This window comes from Balaenoptera musculus, chromosome 16, assembly GCF_009873245.2.
Source record: "Balaenoptera musculus isolate JJ_BM4_2016_0621 chromosome 16, mBalMus1.pri.v3, whole genome shotgun sequence".
Taxonomy (NCBI): Eukaryota; Metazoa; Chordata; class Mammalia; order Artiodactyla; family Balaenopteridae; genus Balaenoptera; species Balaenoptera musculus.
This window is the reverse complement of record NC_045800.1, coordinates 9,885,879-9,901,837: the sequence shown is the minus strand read 5'-3', so window position 1 is coordinate 9,901,837 and position 15,959 is coordinate 9,885,879. Positions and strand designations below refer to the sequence as shown.

At 38.5% G+C, this 15,959-nt stretch overlaps 1 protein-coding gene across 8 annotated transcripts in view; it reads right to left on the bottom strand.

The window, feature by feature from the left end:
- Window positions 1-15,959, bottom strand: part of ATE1 (arginyltransferase 1) — a 159,785-nt gene that overhangs the window by 25,067 nt on the left and 118,759 nt on the right. For 4 of the 8 annotated variants that reach the window (XM_036828492.1, XM_036828495.1, XM_036828490.1 and 1 more), the window contains one exon: window positions 12,835-12,955. In XM_036828492.1, coding sequence (XP_036684387.1) covers window positions 12,835-12,955 — 121 coding nt within the window. Of the gene's footprint in view, window positions 1-11,007; window positions 11,357-12,834; window positions 12,956-15,959 lie in introns of those variants that run through there. The other 4 variants (XM_036828494.1, XM_036828496.1, XM_036828491.1 and 1 more) reach the window with 4 other exon arrangements.

Genomic DNA, 15,959 nt, shown 5'->3' with positions numbered 1-15,959 from the left:
TTTACATTTAGTCAGTATATCACAGTATCTAATCCTTTCTTTCCCTCCCCCTACCCTCTAACTTATTAACCTGGAAAAATTTTCTTTGGTTTTATTCAGAGCGTGGAGGAATTACCTGGCATTACTTTAAAATGAAGATCAAAGCTCCCATAAGAGCAATAATTTGCTTTGGATTGATAAGGCTAGTACAGATGGCAGGTGAGAAAAATGCTGATGAGAAAGTTTAAATAGCACAAGTGTTATTTCACAGCTCTTTGAAGCACTTTCATTACATTCTTTCATAAGCATTGTCACACTTCACAACCTACTCTTCGGAAGAAAGAGATTTTCTTCTTAAGAAGGGAACTTAACTTAGATCTAACTGTGAAATTAGAACTCAGAGTTCTAGACATTAAGGCTCAGACTACTGCATTAAATGACTCTGCTGCGGTCTGCGAAGACATTAACTATGCAGCTTGACACTGAGTGAGCTAATAGGAACTGAGAGAAGAAAACACAAACTGTCTTTATTTAAATTTTCCCTAGCATATTCAAATGTTTATTTAGAGTAAAATATTTTTTAAAAAGCATCTTTGACTGTGTAATAAAATCATCATGCATAGTATTTCAGTCCAGAGTTTGTCCAAGGAGACAAGCCTATAAGGTCACATCTTTCTCAAAAGGCAGACACATCTGGAGAATCCAGACATTTGGTAAACAAAGATTGTTACATTACAAATAAAAGAAAAGTGAAGAGTTATTTTAAAAATAAGGCATATGACTGTGTAGTTTGCTAAAATGTATGTGATAAACAATGATATTATTCTGTGATACCACAGAATAGAATTTTGTTTAGTTCTGCACAGTTTTCAGTTAAACAGCTAGTTAGGGACATAATCTTTGGAATACTTGATCAATAAAATTACAAAATTAGACCCCAGTAAAATATAAAAATACTAAAATCTTGACCAAGATTGATAGGAGACTCCTTTATAAGAATGTAAAAATCTGTGCTACAGTCCTAAGTCTAAATCTACTGTAACAGAGGAGAGGGGGGAAAAAAACCAACCTGTCACCCATCAATAAACAAGTGACATTTCTTACCCAAAGCTCACGTATGTGTATATATCTAAGAATAAAACACAAAATGAAAACCATGAGAAAAATTGATATCTTAGTTATTGATATCACTAGAATTCAGAAACAGAGAAGAGGCCTGTTAGCAACAGACAAGGAAAGCCCAGAGAGGCACAGCTACTATTAAATAAAAATGGCTTTAAACTTGTACTATTTTTTTTTCCCCTTGCCTTTATAGTCCTTGCCTAGGGCCGAAACTTTCCTCAGTCTTTTAATGAGTGAGCCCATTACTTCTAACACTTGAACTTCATCATACAGACTCCAAATATCTGATCTGGAAGCCCTCCACTGAAGCTGTGCAGGGTTGTAACCGGTCACTCAAATAGAGCCTCTCAGGACAGTAATTCGCTTGTGTTGGCACATTCCCTGGTCCAACCTCAGCGTTCAGGGCAATGGGCTGGATGTACCCAGTATGTACAGACAATATCCACCACTAAGCAGAGGCCTCCCGTTAACTACAACTGTGAGATGTCTAGTTAGTCATTTATACAGGTCTTTCCAGTGACAGGAATATTCTAATATGTGCTCCCCATCCTGACCCCTGTCTAACTCTAACCAGCTGTTTGCCTCATGAATACTGATTTAGGGGAAAGAGCAAGAGAGGCATCGTGAGGATGAAGGAAGATGATACATGATAAGCATTTAGCACAGTGCTTGGACCAGGAAATATTAACCACACCAGTCACTGCTACCACTACTACTTCTACCAAAAATAGAAGAAGTAGAAGAGCTGGAGTGACGATCCAGGCCCCCTCATCTCTTAGTTCTCCCAGACTAGTGTTTTTCAAATTGTGGGTGGTATTTATAACGGTTAGGGAATCAATGTAATAGACTGTGAACAGCATTTCTTAAAAAAAAAAAAAAAAAAAAAACCACAACAAATTCAAAAACACTAGAGTGCATCATATGAGTAACGTTGAGTACTGTTCAGCATATTTTTGCTTCAGCTGTGTGTGTGTGTGGGAGCACGCACGTGTGCACAGGTATTCCAGGAAATGTGTATTATGTCACAATGTAAAGTGCATTTCTAGCAGTGGCCTAGAGTGAAGAGTTCACTATCTGAAACTACTTGGCTTCACCTAAAACTAAAACTGAAATTTTAATCTTCTGGGGACTTCCATGGTGGTGCAGTGGTTAAGAATCCACTTGTCAGTGCAGGGGACACGGGTCCGAGCCCTGGTCCGGGAAGATCCCACATGCCGTGGAGCAAATAAGCCCATGCGCCACAACTACTGAGCCTGCGCTCTAAATCCCGTGAGCCGCAACTACTGAGCCCGCGCACCACAACTACTGAAGCCCGCGCGCCTAGAGCCTGTGCTCCGCAACAAGAGAAGCCACCGCAAGGAGAAGCCCGCGCACTGCAACTAGAGAAAGCCCACGCTCAGCAACGAAGACCCAATGCAGCCAAAAATAAATAAATATTAAAAATAATAAATAAATTTATTAAAAAAAATTTTTAATCTTCTGAGAGCAACAGTGAGGAAGAGGGACAGTGGCGCCTCCCAACACCTCTAACTGGATGTCTTCTAACACCTTTAATTCAACAGGTCCAAAGCAGAACTCACTATTCTTTTCCTTCTCCAAAAAAATCTGCTCCTCTTCCACGTTCCTCATTTCAGGAATGAAGTCAGCATTAACTCAGTTCCTGTCAGAACCCATAAAACTCTCCTGACAACTCTGTCTCCCCCCATTGCCAGACACAAGTAGCCAGCCAGTCCTGTGGATCCCACCTCCGGAAGAGCTTTACTAGCCTTTCACTCCCTCTCTGCTCCCAATCGTGCCCAACCTAGTCCAGGCCACCATCATCCTCTGCTTAGAGAACTGTATGCAAAACCTCCTAATTGGTCTTCCTACCTCCAGTCTTAACTAAGTCCCATTCGCTCTCCACATGTGGAGTAGAAATGACAATCTGCTGATGTCACTCAGCACTTAAAACCCTTTCATGGCCTTCCAGTGCTTTCAGAAGAAAAAGCTGAACTCCGCACAATGATTTACAAAGTCTTGCATTGGCCAGCTACATCTCCCCGCTCCAAGACCAGGCCCACTCTAAACTCTAGCAGTGCTCTCTGCTCCCCAGACCTTCTGAATAAGTCTTCTCTGCCTAGAGCTCTTGAATTCTGTCCCTTTAAATTCTAACTTAGATCACTTCATCCAAAAAGTGTTCCCTGCCCTCCCATGCCCTATCCAAATCTGGGTTGAGGACCCTCCTATGTGAATTAATTGCATCTTCTATTACCCCCAATATGCTACTTATCACATTTTACTGAAATTGTCAGAGTGTCCTTTGCTAAATTCCCTGAGGGCCAGGATGAGTAATTTACACCCCATCATAAAGCACAATGCCTGGCTTAATACTTGTTGAATGAATGAATTTATGACTTCAAATTTAGGTTTCTAATTCTTGCGTTGGCTCCTCTGACTATTCAAAATTAAGCTAGCTTTTTTCTTTTTTTTTTTTTTTTTTTAAAAAGAGTCCACTACTTTCTCACGTTTGCGGTCCTTACTCTATCTGCCCTAATGCAACTGACATGGTCAACTGACATCAGGGACATGCCACCTCATTCTATACCTTTCCTATATTAGAAACCTCTTGGGATTGCCTCTTATATCCCCTTGGCCTCACTTCCAACTCATGCTACAACTATGGCGTACAGTTCTCTCAAGGACAGATTGGCAAGGTCTGCCTCTCTTGCTTCCTGCCTTTCAGAGGCAGCAGCCTGCAGTGCCCATAGGAGTCTGCTCTGCAAACGTACAGATACAAGTTGAAAGCGCAGAGGCGTTAACACCCAGTGAGACAACCAATGGCCAGTGGAGAGGAAGCCAGCGGACAAGTACTTGTTCCTTTGGTCCCTCGGGTGGCCAACTCTGAGACACACACCAGAAGGTCTCTCAAAAGGACTGAAATCCAGTCCTTAACGTGGTAGCTCACACAATAACACATCCTTCTATTCTTTTCCCCCTCCCCTAGTTCACTCTCCCCAGTCCCCCACTCCTGTTCCCCAAGACAATTTCTCAAATAAATCATCTGAATGCAATCCCATGTTTCAGGATCTGCTTCCAGAAAGAAACCAGGCTAAGACAGTCTCTTCAGCATTAGAAGTGCTCAGATTTTTATCCTTGTTTTCTTATTTTGCTAGGGGTTAGTAAAGCAGGTAACTTAATTCTTTCCCTACTGTCAACACTGTCCTTCCTATTTACAGACAAATTTCATTTTATTATTAGTGAACACTGCACAGAAGCATGAACAAGTCAAGTCTCCCCTATGATGTCTATTTCAAATGAATGGCAGCTAGGGAAATACATCTCTTACAAGAACAGAAATTCTACCCAAGTTTCCATGTTTATATTAAAAACATTTTGCCAGCATCACATAAAAGAACACTCATAAAATAAACAGACTTTTTCATACCTTCATGTTACAGCTTGCTTATTTTTCTGTGGAGAGAATGAATATTAACATCCACAAAACAGAATCTAAACAGTTTAAATATACCTTGCAGGCAAATGCAGAGGCTCCATTCTTACACTGAAGTTGGGTGTGAATGATTTCGGAAACCTTCAGGTTGTTACATTTGTCTTTGGGTCAGTTTCTCCAATAGGTAATAGGCACTGTATTGAATATCAAGTGATGCAGGCTCCAAAACACAGAATATTTACTGATAATTCACAAGGTAGGAAAATGTTCAGTCAACTGCAAATTATTTTAGGGCTGATGACAAGCTTGATGACATCCTGGGATATCATCTTTTGCCCCGTCTTTACTTATTTAATCTTTAAGCATTCCATCAATTGTCAGAGATCACTAAATTTATTGGCTAAGCAGTTTTTAAATTCTCTACTTTTATTGCTGCCTTCCAACATCAGACAAAGTTTAAAAATTTTTTTTTAATTTGTTTTAAACCAGAATGTATGGAGATGGACAATGCTTACAGAATTTCAATGATTTGGGGGTAGTAAAAAGGTTTCACTTTTATTACAATAAAATATCCTTGTAAAGTAGTTACATGTCTTCACCAAATTTTCTAAACTACCTAGATCAGAGTATTAAAAGAACTCTATTACTATCATCAATGATAGTAATCTTATTTGCATATAAAAGCATCTGAAATCAATGTCTTCCCACTCTGATACGTTAAGTGCACACTCCATCTATAACATATTTAAGGCCTAGAATTAAGATGCCACAAAGCTCTCTAACACATAAAAACAAGTCTCCTCAACACTGCACAGCTTTGCCAGCTATTACAGTGCACAGACTGAACCCCACTTCCTCTATGTTAAGATTCACATTTTTACATGGTTGACGTTTCTGAAACCCAAATGTATCTTACAACTTACGGAGTCATAGTCTACTTGGCAACATTTTTTCTTAGTGGTACCCAAAATAAAGGACTTAAAATTGATGATGTCTCATATTCAACAGAATATCATAGTTCATCCAGCACTTAAACAGCAGGTATGGGCTTTATTTTTATTCTTTAACTGCTAGTTTGGACAACCCCTTCATGACATCAGAAATGTCAGTTTTCATTCAAACAAGCAAAGTAGCACGGTAAGATGCCACACATCAGAACCAGGCAGAACTAGCATTTATAGACATGTTTTGAAGCATCACGATAATTTTGAGCCTGTTATCATGATACTGAAATCATTTTTATTATTTATTATAGGATTAATTATATTGAAAACTGGGTGAGTGACTGTAAAAAGAATTACTTAAAAAATTGTTTCTATTCCATAAGCAAAAAGAAAGAGATCAGAGAAAGATTTCTTTAATAGCTAAACGGAAATCTTAAGTCTGCTTTTCAAAACTTTTCACAGGTATTTCAGTCTGCCGCTGGCTTACTGCTCACACATACGTGCCTTATTGAGCAAAGACTGGCTGGTAAAAATTTGTAAAACAGTATTTAAAAAATTTCTCTGTATAAGACTGGCTCTTTTAAAACACCCTTTAAAAATGAGAACAGTCATTTACAACTGCTGAAGTTTACCTTAATGAGTCTTGGCTTCACATTTTTTAATAGAAAATGCAAATATTAAACCATTATACTACTTCACTCTTACGCATAAATACTGTAGGAAGGACTTCTTGTTTTGCTCCGTAGTGTCCTCATTAAAAGACCATGCCAACGAGGGAAATCTAGCTTCTAATTTTTAAACCAGGAGTCATGTTAGCACTACACTATAACATTTGGATTAAAAAAGCATATCTTTGAAAAGTAGGTGAGTGGGAAAATATAGTAATAATATAATAAAGTGGTATTTTTAAGTGGATGGGGGTAAATTGAAAAAATTAGGAGACTGTAACTTTCTACATTTTCCATGTCAAAACACATTCTTCAGGACTTCCCTGGTGGTGCAGTGGTTAAGAATCCGCCTGCCAATGCAGGGGACACAGGGTCGAGCCCTGGTCCAGGAAGATTCCACATGCTGCGGAGCAACTAAGCCCGTGCGCCACAACTACTGACCCCTGTGCTCTACAGCCTGCGAGCCACAACTACTGAAGCCCACACGCCTAGAGCCCATGCTCTGCAACAAGAAAAGCCACCGCAACGAGAAGCCCATGTACCGCAACAAAGACCCAACGCAGCCATAAATAAATAAATAAATAAATAAATAAATTTACTTATTAAAAGAAAATCTTAAAAAAAAAAAAACCCCACATTCTTCAGATTCACCAAATATAAGAGCCAAGTTTCCAAAGATATTTTCTTGGTTTGATGCCTGGCTTCTTTATGACACGCAGTAGGCTACATGTTAACCCCGTCTCCAGCGGGCTGTATCCAACAGCACCATCTTTACTGGCAACAAAGAAGTTACGTTTATTAAGTACCCAACAATCAACATTATTAATTTCGCAACTTCAAATGGGTAGGTCAACCTCAAATCTAGACTTGAAAAAATTTTTACTCCAAGGAGAATTAAAAGAACAACAACTTAATTCTACATCTAAAATAATTCAGAAGGCCACCGTCCACTTAACTGTAAGTTATCACTGCAGCACATTTTTAGGGGCCCTAGGGAGTTTCGGTAAATTTGCTTTCTCATCAGGCACTGTTTCCCAGTGATTAAGATGATATTATAGCTGACGTACATCCTTTTTTGAGGGACGTGCTACCAGGCTTGGAGAAACCAAGCAAGCCAATATAGGCCAGAGCTCTTTCTGAACCTGGTTATTTCACACACAAAGGCACAGTCAGAGTGGGACTTGTTTTTTCTGTGGGCATGTATGACAGAAACTGCAGAAGTATAGAAGAAAGGCCAGGGAACCATGCCAGCAAAAAAGAAGGATGGAATAAAGAGAGAAGAAAAGAGACAAATGAAACAACATAAAATAACACAGTTCGGAGGCTCAGAGTTTCGGGGGATGGGGACCAAATTAGGAAAAACCTTCTTATACTAGTTTAGATTTTCGGCAGCTGCTGGCAAGATTTTAGGTGTCCTAGAAATTCTCTAACCTGGGTTAAGTACATAAAGCACTAAACCAAAATTAGGTGCTGTTTTTTTAATAGTAAATTAAAATTCAATATCCTAATAATTTATGACTTAGTTATATTATAGACAAATTAGGAAATTACTTGCAAATATTTCAAAGTATGTACAGAAAAGCGAGAGTGAAATCTAGACTAATCTGTGGTAAAATGTATACTTCTATAATTATAAGTAGAAATAGAAATAAAGCTTATTCTAATTCGCTCCTCTGAAATACTAAAAGTATCCATAAAAATATTATAGAGCAATATTTAAATTAAAATTATTTTACATTTCTGATTAAAAGCCATTATTAGCTATTATTTTTGCAATAAATAATATCTGAGGGGTCAATGATGAAGCATTCAATTATGTTCTGAGGATAAATTGAGGTAACATAGGGGAAAACACAGAACGGTGCTTGGGAAATACCATATGCTTAACAAAGTTTTAATATTTTGTAAAACTGGAACCAAAAGGATTTTACTACCAACAAAAATAGTACTGTCGACTGAAAAAGAAACGCACAACGTGAGAGTGGCGGGTGAAGTTTTATCTGGGGCCAAATGAGGACTACAGCCCGGGAGACAGCCTCTCAGAGAGCTCTGAGGAACTGCTCCGAAGAGGCGGGGGGCAAGGTCAGGGTCACACGTGACGTCAGTGAAGGGGGTGCGTGCAGCCAAGCACACGTCTCAGCAGGAGGTTGCTGCTAGTCACGAGGAGCGCGTGTCTCCGTTCATGATTTTAGTGCTTTTCTAGGTATGAGGAGATGCAAGACACGGGGCTCGTAAAACCTCCTCCTGAAAAATGTCTCTCTGAAGCCCTGTTCTGCCAGTTTTTCCCCCGAGCACAGAGTGCCTCATTCCTGACCTCCGCCCTGAACTCCTCTCAGGATGTGTTGAAGGTCAGCAGCTACAGACGTTTGTGACTTAATCCTTATAGAGGCAGATGGCAAATGCCAATTTTTAGTTGGCAGTACAATATTGTGCAACATTAAGGGTCAAATCAAATCATAGTTTATCATGGTTCTAAAACCAACTCCAAAACATTTGGTTTACTCTTGTAAAACGCTTGTAAATCTTATGCTTGTAAAATATCTGTATTAGATACTATCACATAAGTAGTGGCATTTGTTTGTTGAATGACTGACCAAACTAATGGTCAAGTAGTCTTTACTAAAAGTAAGAAACCACACAAAGTATTAAGAACAATAACAGAAGTGTGAAGCATGATTTCTTGTTTTGTTTTTAAAAAAATTCACATAGCTATATGCACAGGAAAAAAAGATCAGAAGAGCATACAAAAATTAACAATGATTACTGCTGTACAATGAGAATGTAGATCATTTTCATTTCCTTCTTAGTAGCGGTTTTATGTATTTGAACAAATTTTCTACTAGTGTTTCCAGTAAATATTTTAAAAAATAATTTAATCCAAAAAAGTACGATGTAACTGTGACGCAGAATTTTTGAAATCTATACATATCCAACTATCAATTTAAAAAGCAACCTAGCAAACGTTTACTTAAAAATCATTTGAGGAACTTTTGAAATCCTTTATTTAGAGTAGGCAGAGGTTCTGAATTGAAAAACAAAAGACTTATTTATGAACAAAAGAATCTCTTTAAAATTTTCCAAATTACTTCAGTTTGCCAGCCCCTCCCCCCATGGTACTGTAAAGCAGTAAAAACAATAGGTTTTTATTGTGAGGCAGACTTCTTAGCTGAGCAAATAACCATAGAACCCAAATCTCCAAAATACGCGGGGTTGGGGGGCATGGGTTCAGGGCAGGGAAGAATAGGATTTCCAGACATTCTCAGCAATTCAGGACAGGGGGAAAATGTAATTTTTCCTGCAAGGGCCACTGATGCACCTTTGTAACCAAAGTCTGTTTTATAGACACCCATGGTGATCAGCTGTGACTTTTGCAGAGAAATTTAACTACTGAACAGCTGAAAGGAGAAACAAGATTTAGTGAAAAAAGCACCATGCCGACTAACAATATTACCCATATTAAGCTCTGTATTTTCTAAGTCAGAGTTTGGGTCATGTAAAAGTAAAACTGGCCCCAGAGAAGAGAGCAGTTTCTCACAGATTGCCATTTGAATCTCAAATGACCATGTTTCACAGCATGCTCAATACATTCCAGCATGTAACTGCATTTTAATTTCCTAAAACCACAGGACGTAAGTTTGATTTCAAATAGTTTCTGGACTGTGATATTCAATACTGATAAAACTGCGTGGTGTTCTCCTCAAAGTACCAACGATTCAGCATATGGAAAAGGATCTTCATTTTCTTGGAAGCACTATTATCAAAGAAATTAACTCCTCTGGCTTTTGTAAATGAATCCTAAGCAATGAATATTAAGAGCTAAAGCTACTGTCATAAGAAATGGAACTTAGATTACAGGAAAGGAACAGGCTGTATATTCCTCACTCACGACGGAACCTGCAGGTATGAGACTAAATTTTCTTTGCCATGAAATGCTCATTAGTGCTTACTTTGGAAAATGAATTCAAAATATATTAACATGAATGAATCTTTATTTGAATGTCCATTTAGTACATGGAAATCATGCAGTCACCTTTTCAACTTTATAAAACAGGGAGAGCCTGTGACTGTTTTAATCTCCAAGTATACGCAAGAAGAGAAGCAGATCTATTTTAAAGAAAATAGATCAAGAGGGAAAAAGGGAAGGTGAAATTGTGTCATAAGTTTGGGAGTCAGAACCAATTTGAGATCATATTATTATTCAGTTGGAAGGAACTTATAAAGACAAATTTTTACATGTGAACATCAAACAATGTACTAAGATGTTCAACAATTTTCGCCACAGGAACTGGCTCTGACCTGACCTGACCTTGAGAAAAGATAAAGGGAAAAATTTTTTTGAGGGGATACAGTGGTTAGGTACAGTAGACCTTGAACAACATGGGTTGAACTGCATTAAGTCCACTTATACTCGGATTTTTTCAATAGGAAATACTACAGCACTACACGATCCAGGGTCGGTTGAATCTGAGGATGCAGGTACAAAGGGCCAACTCTAAGTCATACATGGATTTTCAACTGGGTGGAGGGTTGGCGCCTAACCCCCAAGTTGTTCAAGGGTCAACTGCATATGCTTTCCTCTAAAATACTATTGCCTTTTGAGCCTGACTCCAAAACTAACTGACAAATTCAATACGTTTGTTCTAAAGCAACAAATCTATTTAATCAATGCGGTAGAACTTAGAATGAAACTCTGATCAGTAATTTAAGGTACAGGAATGCAAAGCTTTGGCTGCTCTACGAAACCTAAATATCTAGAAAACCTGGAGCTAACCTCGAGGTGCCTGGCATATGGGCCCCTATGGCCACTCCTCATCAGATTCTAAGGTATCATCATGTGTAAGAAGTGCCCACTCTTGATTTCATAACAGCTTTTCCAGGAGATAACAAAATACAAAGGTACATGAACCAATTTTTTAATGAAAGAAAACCTGATTTGTGGGGAAAAAAAAATGCACATCTTAAAACAGAAGAATTGACTACATTTCTTTCCTTGTCCTCTTTGTCTTCCTATTTGATTTGTCCATTTACTTTCTTCCTTTCCCCTGACCTTTCCATTCCTCTTTCCTTCTTTTTCCTAAAGTTAGCCTAAACCACAGGTGGCTAGTAGGAAAATGTTTGTGTTCTTAAGGATTTATGCATCGGGCATCTCCTTTGGGGGGCTGTGAAGACAGAAAGGTCGAAAAGCACCCACGGAAACACCCAGGAACTTCAGCCTGGGGGAAGACATGCAGTACAACTTAATGCGGCTCATCACAGGGCAGGAAGGCATCATGACTTGCGCCTGACGAGCAAAGCCACAGCGAACACGGTGAGGGTGGGGAGGGCCGTGCAGAGGAGAACTGCTATAAACGGTGAGTGGCACTCAGATGACAGGGAGGGCAACAGATCTGCATGCTTCCTCGGAGAGAGGGATCAGGGCCCATAAAGGCAAATGCAGAAGAAACCTGTGGCATACACGGGATGCAGCACCCTAACCTGCCTAACAATCACCAACACAACAATAAGAGGGGGCTATTCTCAACGTGTTTGTTTTATTTTAATCCTCACTTATAGCTCAATATGAAAGGTCTTATTATTATCTCTATTTTGAAGGCCAGGAACCTGAGGCCAGAGAGATTATTAAACTGCCTAAGGGGACCCAGTTTACCCGCTGAGGATGGAGTTAGGGTCTGAATGCAGGAAGTCTGGCTCCAGGGCTATACTTTTAGTGTCTGTACCTGCTACCAGTGCACAGTATCCAAAGGAGAATAATAGGAGATAAAATATGGCTGGGGCTATTCTGGGCAGGAGATAGAAGAAAGGACAGAAAAGAAGAAGCACCAGAGATGCAAGAAGTCAAGAAAGTATCATCACAAAACCCATCACAGCCGGCTGGCCCTCGTGAAACCATTCCACAACTTTATTTGGTCCAATTGGTTGATATTTCTATCTTCTTTACATTGGCTAAATAATCCAGTGAACAATTTTTATGCACTGTGATAGTTGTAAAAGTAATGGAGAACAGTGAGAACAGCCCTCAAAGCATGTGAAAACAACCAAATGGAAGAAGCTGTGTCAGTAAGTAGCACAAGCACATGAGGCTTCTGCATTTACTTGCAAAACCATGACTGTGAGCGTTGTGTGTGAATGCACACGCGGCGTCTCCTTCTATCTGACAAACACACACATGTCCGTGCGCAGGCACTCACGCACACTCTACACTATATAAAAAGCTACCAGGGCTTCCCTGGTGGCGCAGTGGTTGGGAATCTGCCTGCCAATGCAGGGGACACGGGTTCGAGCCCTGGTCTGGGAAGATCCCACATGCCGCGGAGCAACTGGGCCCGTGAGCCACAATTACTGAGCCTGCGCGTCTGGAGCCTGTGCTCCGCAACAAGAGAGGCCGCGATGGTGAGAGGCCCGCGCACTGCGATGAAGAGTGGTCCCCACTTGCCGCAACTAGAGAAAGCCCTCGCACAGAAACGAAGACCCAACACAGCCATAAATAAATAAATAAATAAATAAATAAATAAATAAATAAATAAATAAATAAATAAATAAATAAATAAATAAATAAATAAATAAAAGACCGTGAATTTCTTTAAAAAAAAAAAAAAAAAAAAGCTACCAGACCCTGTTAAGGGTCACAACCACGCAAGCGGATTCTGAAACAAAGCCAATGATTTCCGGCCAAGCTCTGCTCCAAACATACCTGCTTCTGGGTCCTGGTTGAAACGGCAGTACTTGGAGTTCTCAAGTGAAGGCAGGCACTGCTCAATGGGTACCCAAACATATGTCTCAGGACACAGCAAATCAGACGGTCTATACTGACCCTAAAGAGATGTGAAGAAAAAAGGCACAGGCATTACTAACGCAGTAACTTCCTAGTTACTAGGCTCCAGAATTCCAGGAAAAGTTTTAATCACAAAGTTAAATGAAGTCAACCAGAAACAGCTTTACTGTAAATACTAAACAAGCCTATTAGTAATTGCTTTCCCAGCTCAAGAATGCACATTTGATTAAAAGGCTCTCAAACAAATGTATCGCCATTCGGGATGCCTGTGTTCATTTGGAAGGATTTGAGTTTCTACTTTCTTTTGGAAGAAATATTCAACATATGATTCTTGCTGAGCTGATTGCTAAGAATACCCAGTTTCAAATTCAAGTTGTCTCTTAAGTGCTAGTTAATAACGCAGTGAAATTTCATATTTGACAGCATTATAATTTACATATGAAATAAACATTTTCCAAAATGGAATTTCACTATCCTTAGTCACTATCCTTAGAATTTTTTAAATTTGTAAGCTCAGCTGATAATATTCTTTCCATTCTAACGTACTAAAAAGTACTGTCTGGTCAACATGCTTCCATGAGCAATCTAGACTGATAAATGTAAAGAAAGAAAAAATTTTTTAAATTACAAAAATTTCAGGGAAATATCTGTGATAATAATCCTCTAAAGTTTCTTCAAACACTCTATTTCAGAAAAAATGATTTGTGTATTTGTAACCCAATCATGTACCCCAAATATAAAACAAAGACTATACAACAGATACTGAAGAAAAAAATCATTCACCTAAGGGTAATTTGGTAGCCAGTTAACAGAGGACAGTGCAAATTATGTGAAATCATTTAGTGAAAATGTTTAGAAATATCAGTTAATTAAAAGTCCACATATCTCTTCTCTAAATTTTAAAATTCAAAATTCATTATAGAGGTTAAATCTAAACATTAGTTTTCAATTATTTTAACCTACAACCCATAGTAAGAAATACATTTTACATTACAACCTAGTAAACCTATATGCAAATATAAAACTAGAAACAAATCTTTTACTACAGAATGCTTACCCATGTTATGTAATCCTTTATTTTCTTTTCTACTCTACTTCATTTTTTTAAAATGATGCTCTTGGACTATTTAACACCAAAACTGCTTTCATAAATAGCAAATGGGTCACAAGCTCAGAGTTTGAAAAACACTATCTAGTGCAAACCCCAGGACAACGAATACTGCTGCTTAAGGGCTCAGCACTTTTCCCCGTTTTTATATCAGAAAGGTGCTCTATAACCAGCCTACCATGTGTGAGCAACTAGTGAAGCATCACTTAGGTTTAAAATGAACACCACACCCTCCCAGCATTCAAAACATTCAGAAGTCTGTAAGCTAATGGAGAGACTGTACATAAAACGCATGCAAACAAATTAATTCCTTTCAAGAGGTTGGGAGAAGAGTTCAAGGAGGATATGGAGTTTTAATGGGAACTTAACAGATTCACTGGCTAAGTCTGGGGCAGGCTGAAAAGGAATGAGAACAATCTAGATGAAGATTACAGCATAAACGAAGATGCAGAGTTGGGCCTAGTACAAGATAACTCTGGGGAACATGAAATAGCAGAGCACTGCAGAAATGAAAAGGTAGGTTGGGGATCAGCTTCAGAAATCATGTTTTGGACTTTGTTCTAGATGAAATAGGAATGCTTGCTGGCTGAGACAGAAGGCGTGACAGTATGAAGACCAGAACTCAGGTCTCTGACTCTTGATCTTCCTGCAGTGTTCACGGCATTGCTGATGCCTTACTGTCCTAGAGCAATAAAGGCCACCTAGAAGGGGCAGGTCCAGGTGGGGCACACACTCATCTAATATTAAAATTCGAAGCACAGGGTTATTTAGAAATGAATTACTTATTTACTTAGGAGGTGTAATAAAGCCAGTTATTCCACTGATATCTACCTTCTCAAAAGCAATGTCATTCTCTCCATTAATTCGGAAACTATTTTGTTGGGAAAAGGGACAGTATGATGTGGTGCTGTCTACATTAACAAATCTGAACACTAGATAGCAGTCTAAAGCAGTGGTTCTAAATCTTTTTTTTTTTTTTTTTTTTTTTTTTTGGTTATGGACTATTTTGAGAATCTAATGGGGGTAGGGGGAAGCTAAATATACAAGCTAAAGAAATAAAACTTCTAAGGGAAAAAAAAGGAGTAAATTTTCTTGACATTGGAGTATACAAAGATTTCTTAGAACACAAAAAGCATTAACCATAAAAGAAAAAAACTGATGAATTGGACTTCATCAAAATTACACTGTCTTCAAAAACTTACTAAGAAAATAAATAGGCAAGCCAAAGATTGGGGAAAATATTAAGAAAACCTGTTGTATTAGACAACATATTTGTATCCAAAACATATGAAGAATTTAACAACTCAATAATAAGAACAATCCAAATTTTTTAAAAGGCGAAAGACTTAAAAATTTTGCCAAAGATATATGAATACCTAAGAAACCCAACATCAGTTACCAGAAATGCAACTTAAAACTATAACAGGATACCAATGAATACCCACTAGAATGGCTAAAATTTAGAAGATGAATAAACATGTTCTGGCAAGGATTTGGACCATCTAGAACTTGCGTTGGTTTAAAATGGCATAACCATTTGGGATAAAATAAATATTCTTGTATACACATCATTTGTGCGTACGTCTAGGGTAAACTCCTTGGATTGGAATTGCTGGGTATAAGGGTTTTAAGTTTTATAGCACAAAACTGTTTTCCACTCAAGTTGTGCCGTTTTATATTTCCATCAGCAATATTATGTATGCAAGGGCTACTTTCCCCACATTCTTATCGACAGTGTACTATCAAAACTTTCTATCTCTGCCAATCTGAGAAATGGCATTTCACTGTGGTTTTAATTTGCACTATGTATCTTTCCATATGTTTAAAGAAATTTGTATTTTTCTTCCTATAAAGTTGGCCCATTTTGCTGTTAGATTTATGGTCCTAGTAATTGAAAAATGCTTTATATATTAAGGAAATTAACCCTTAGTTTGTA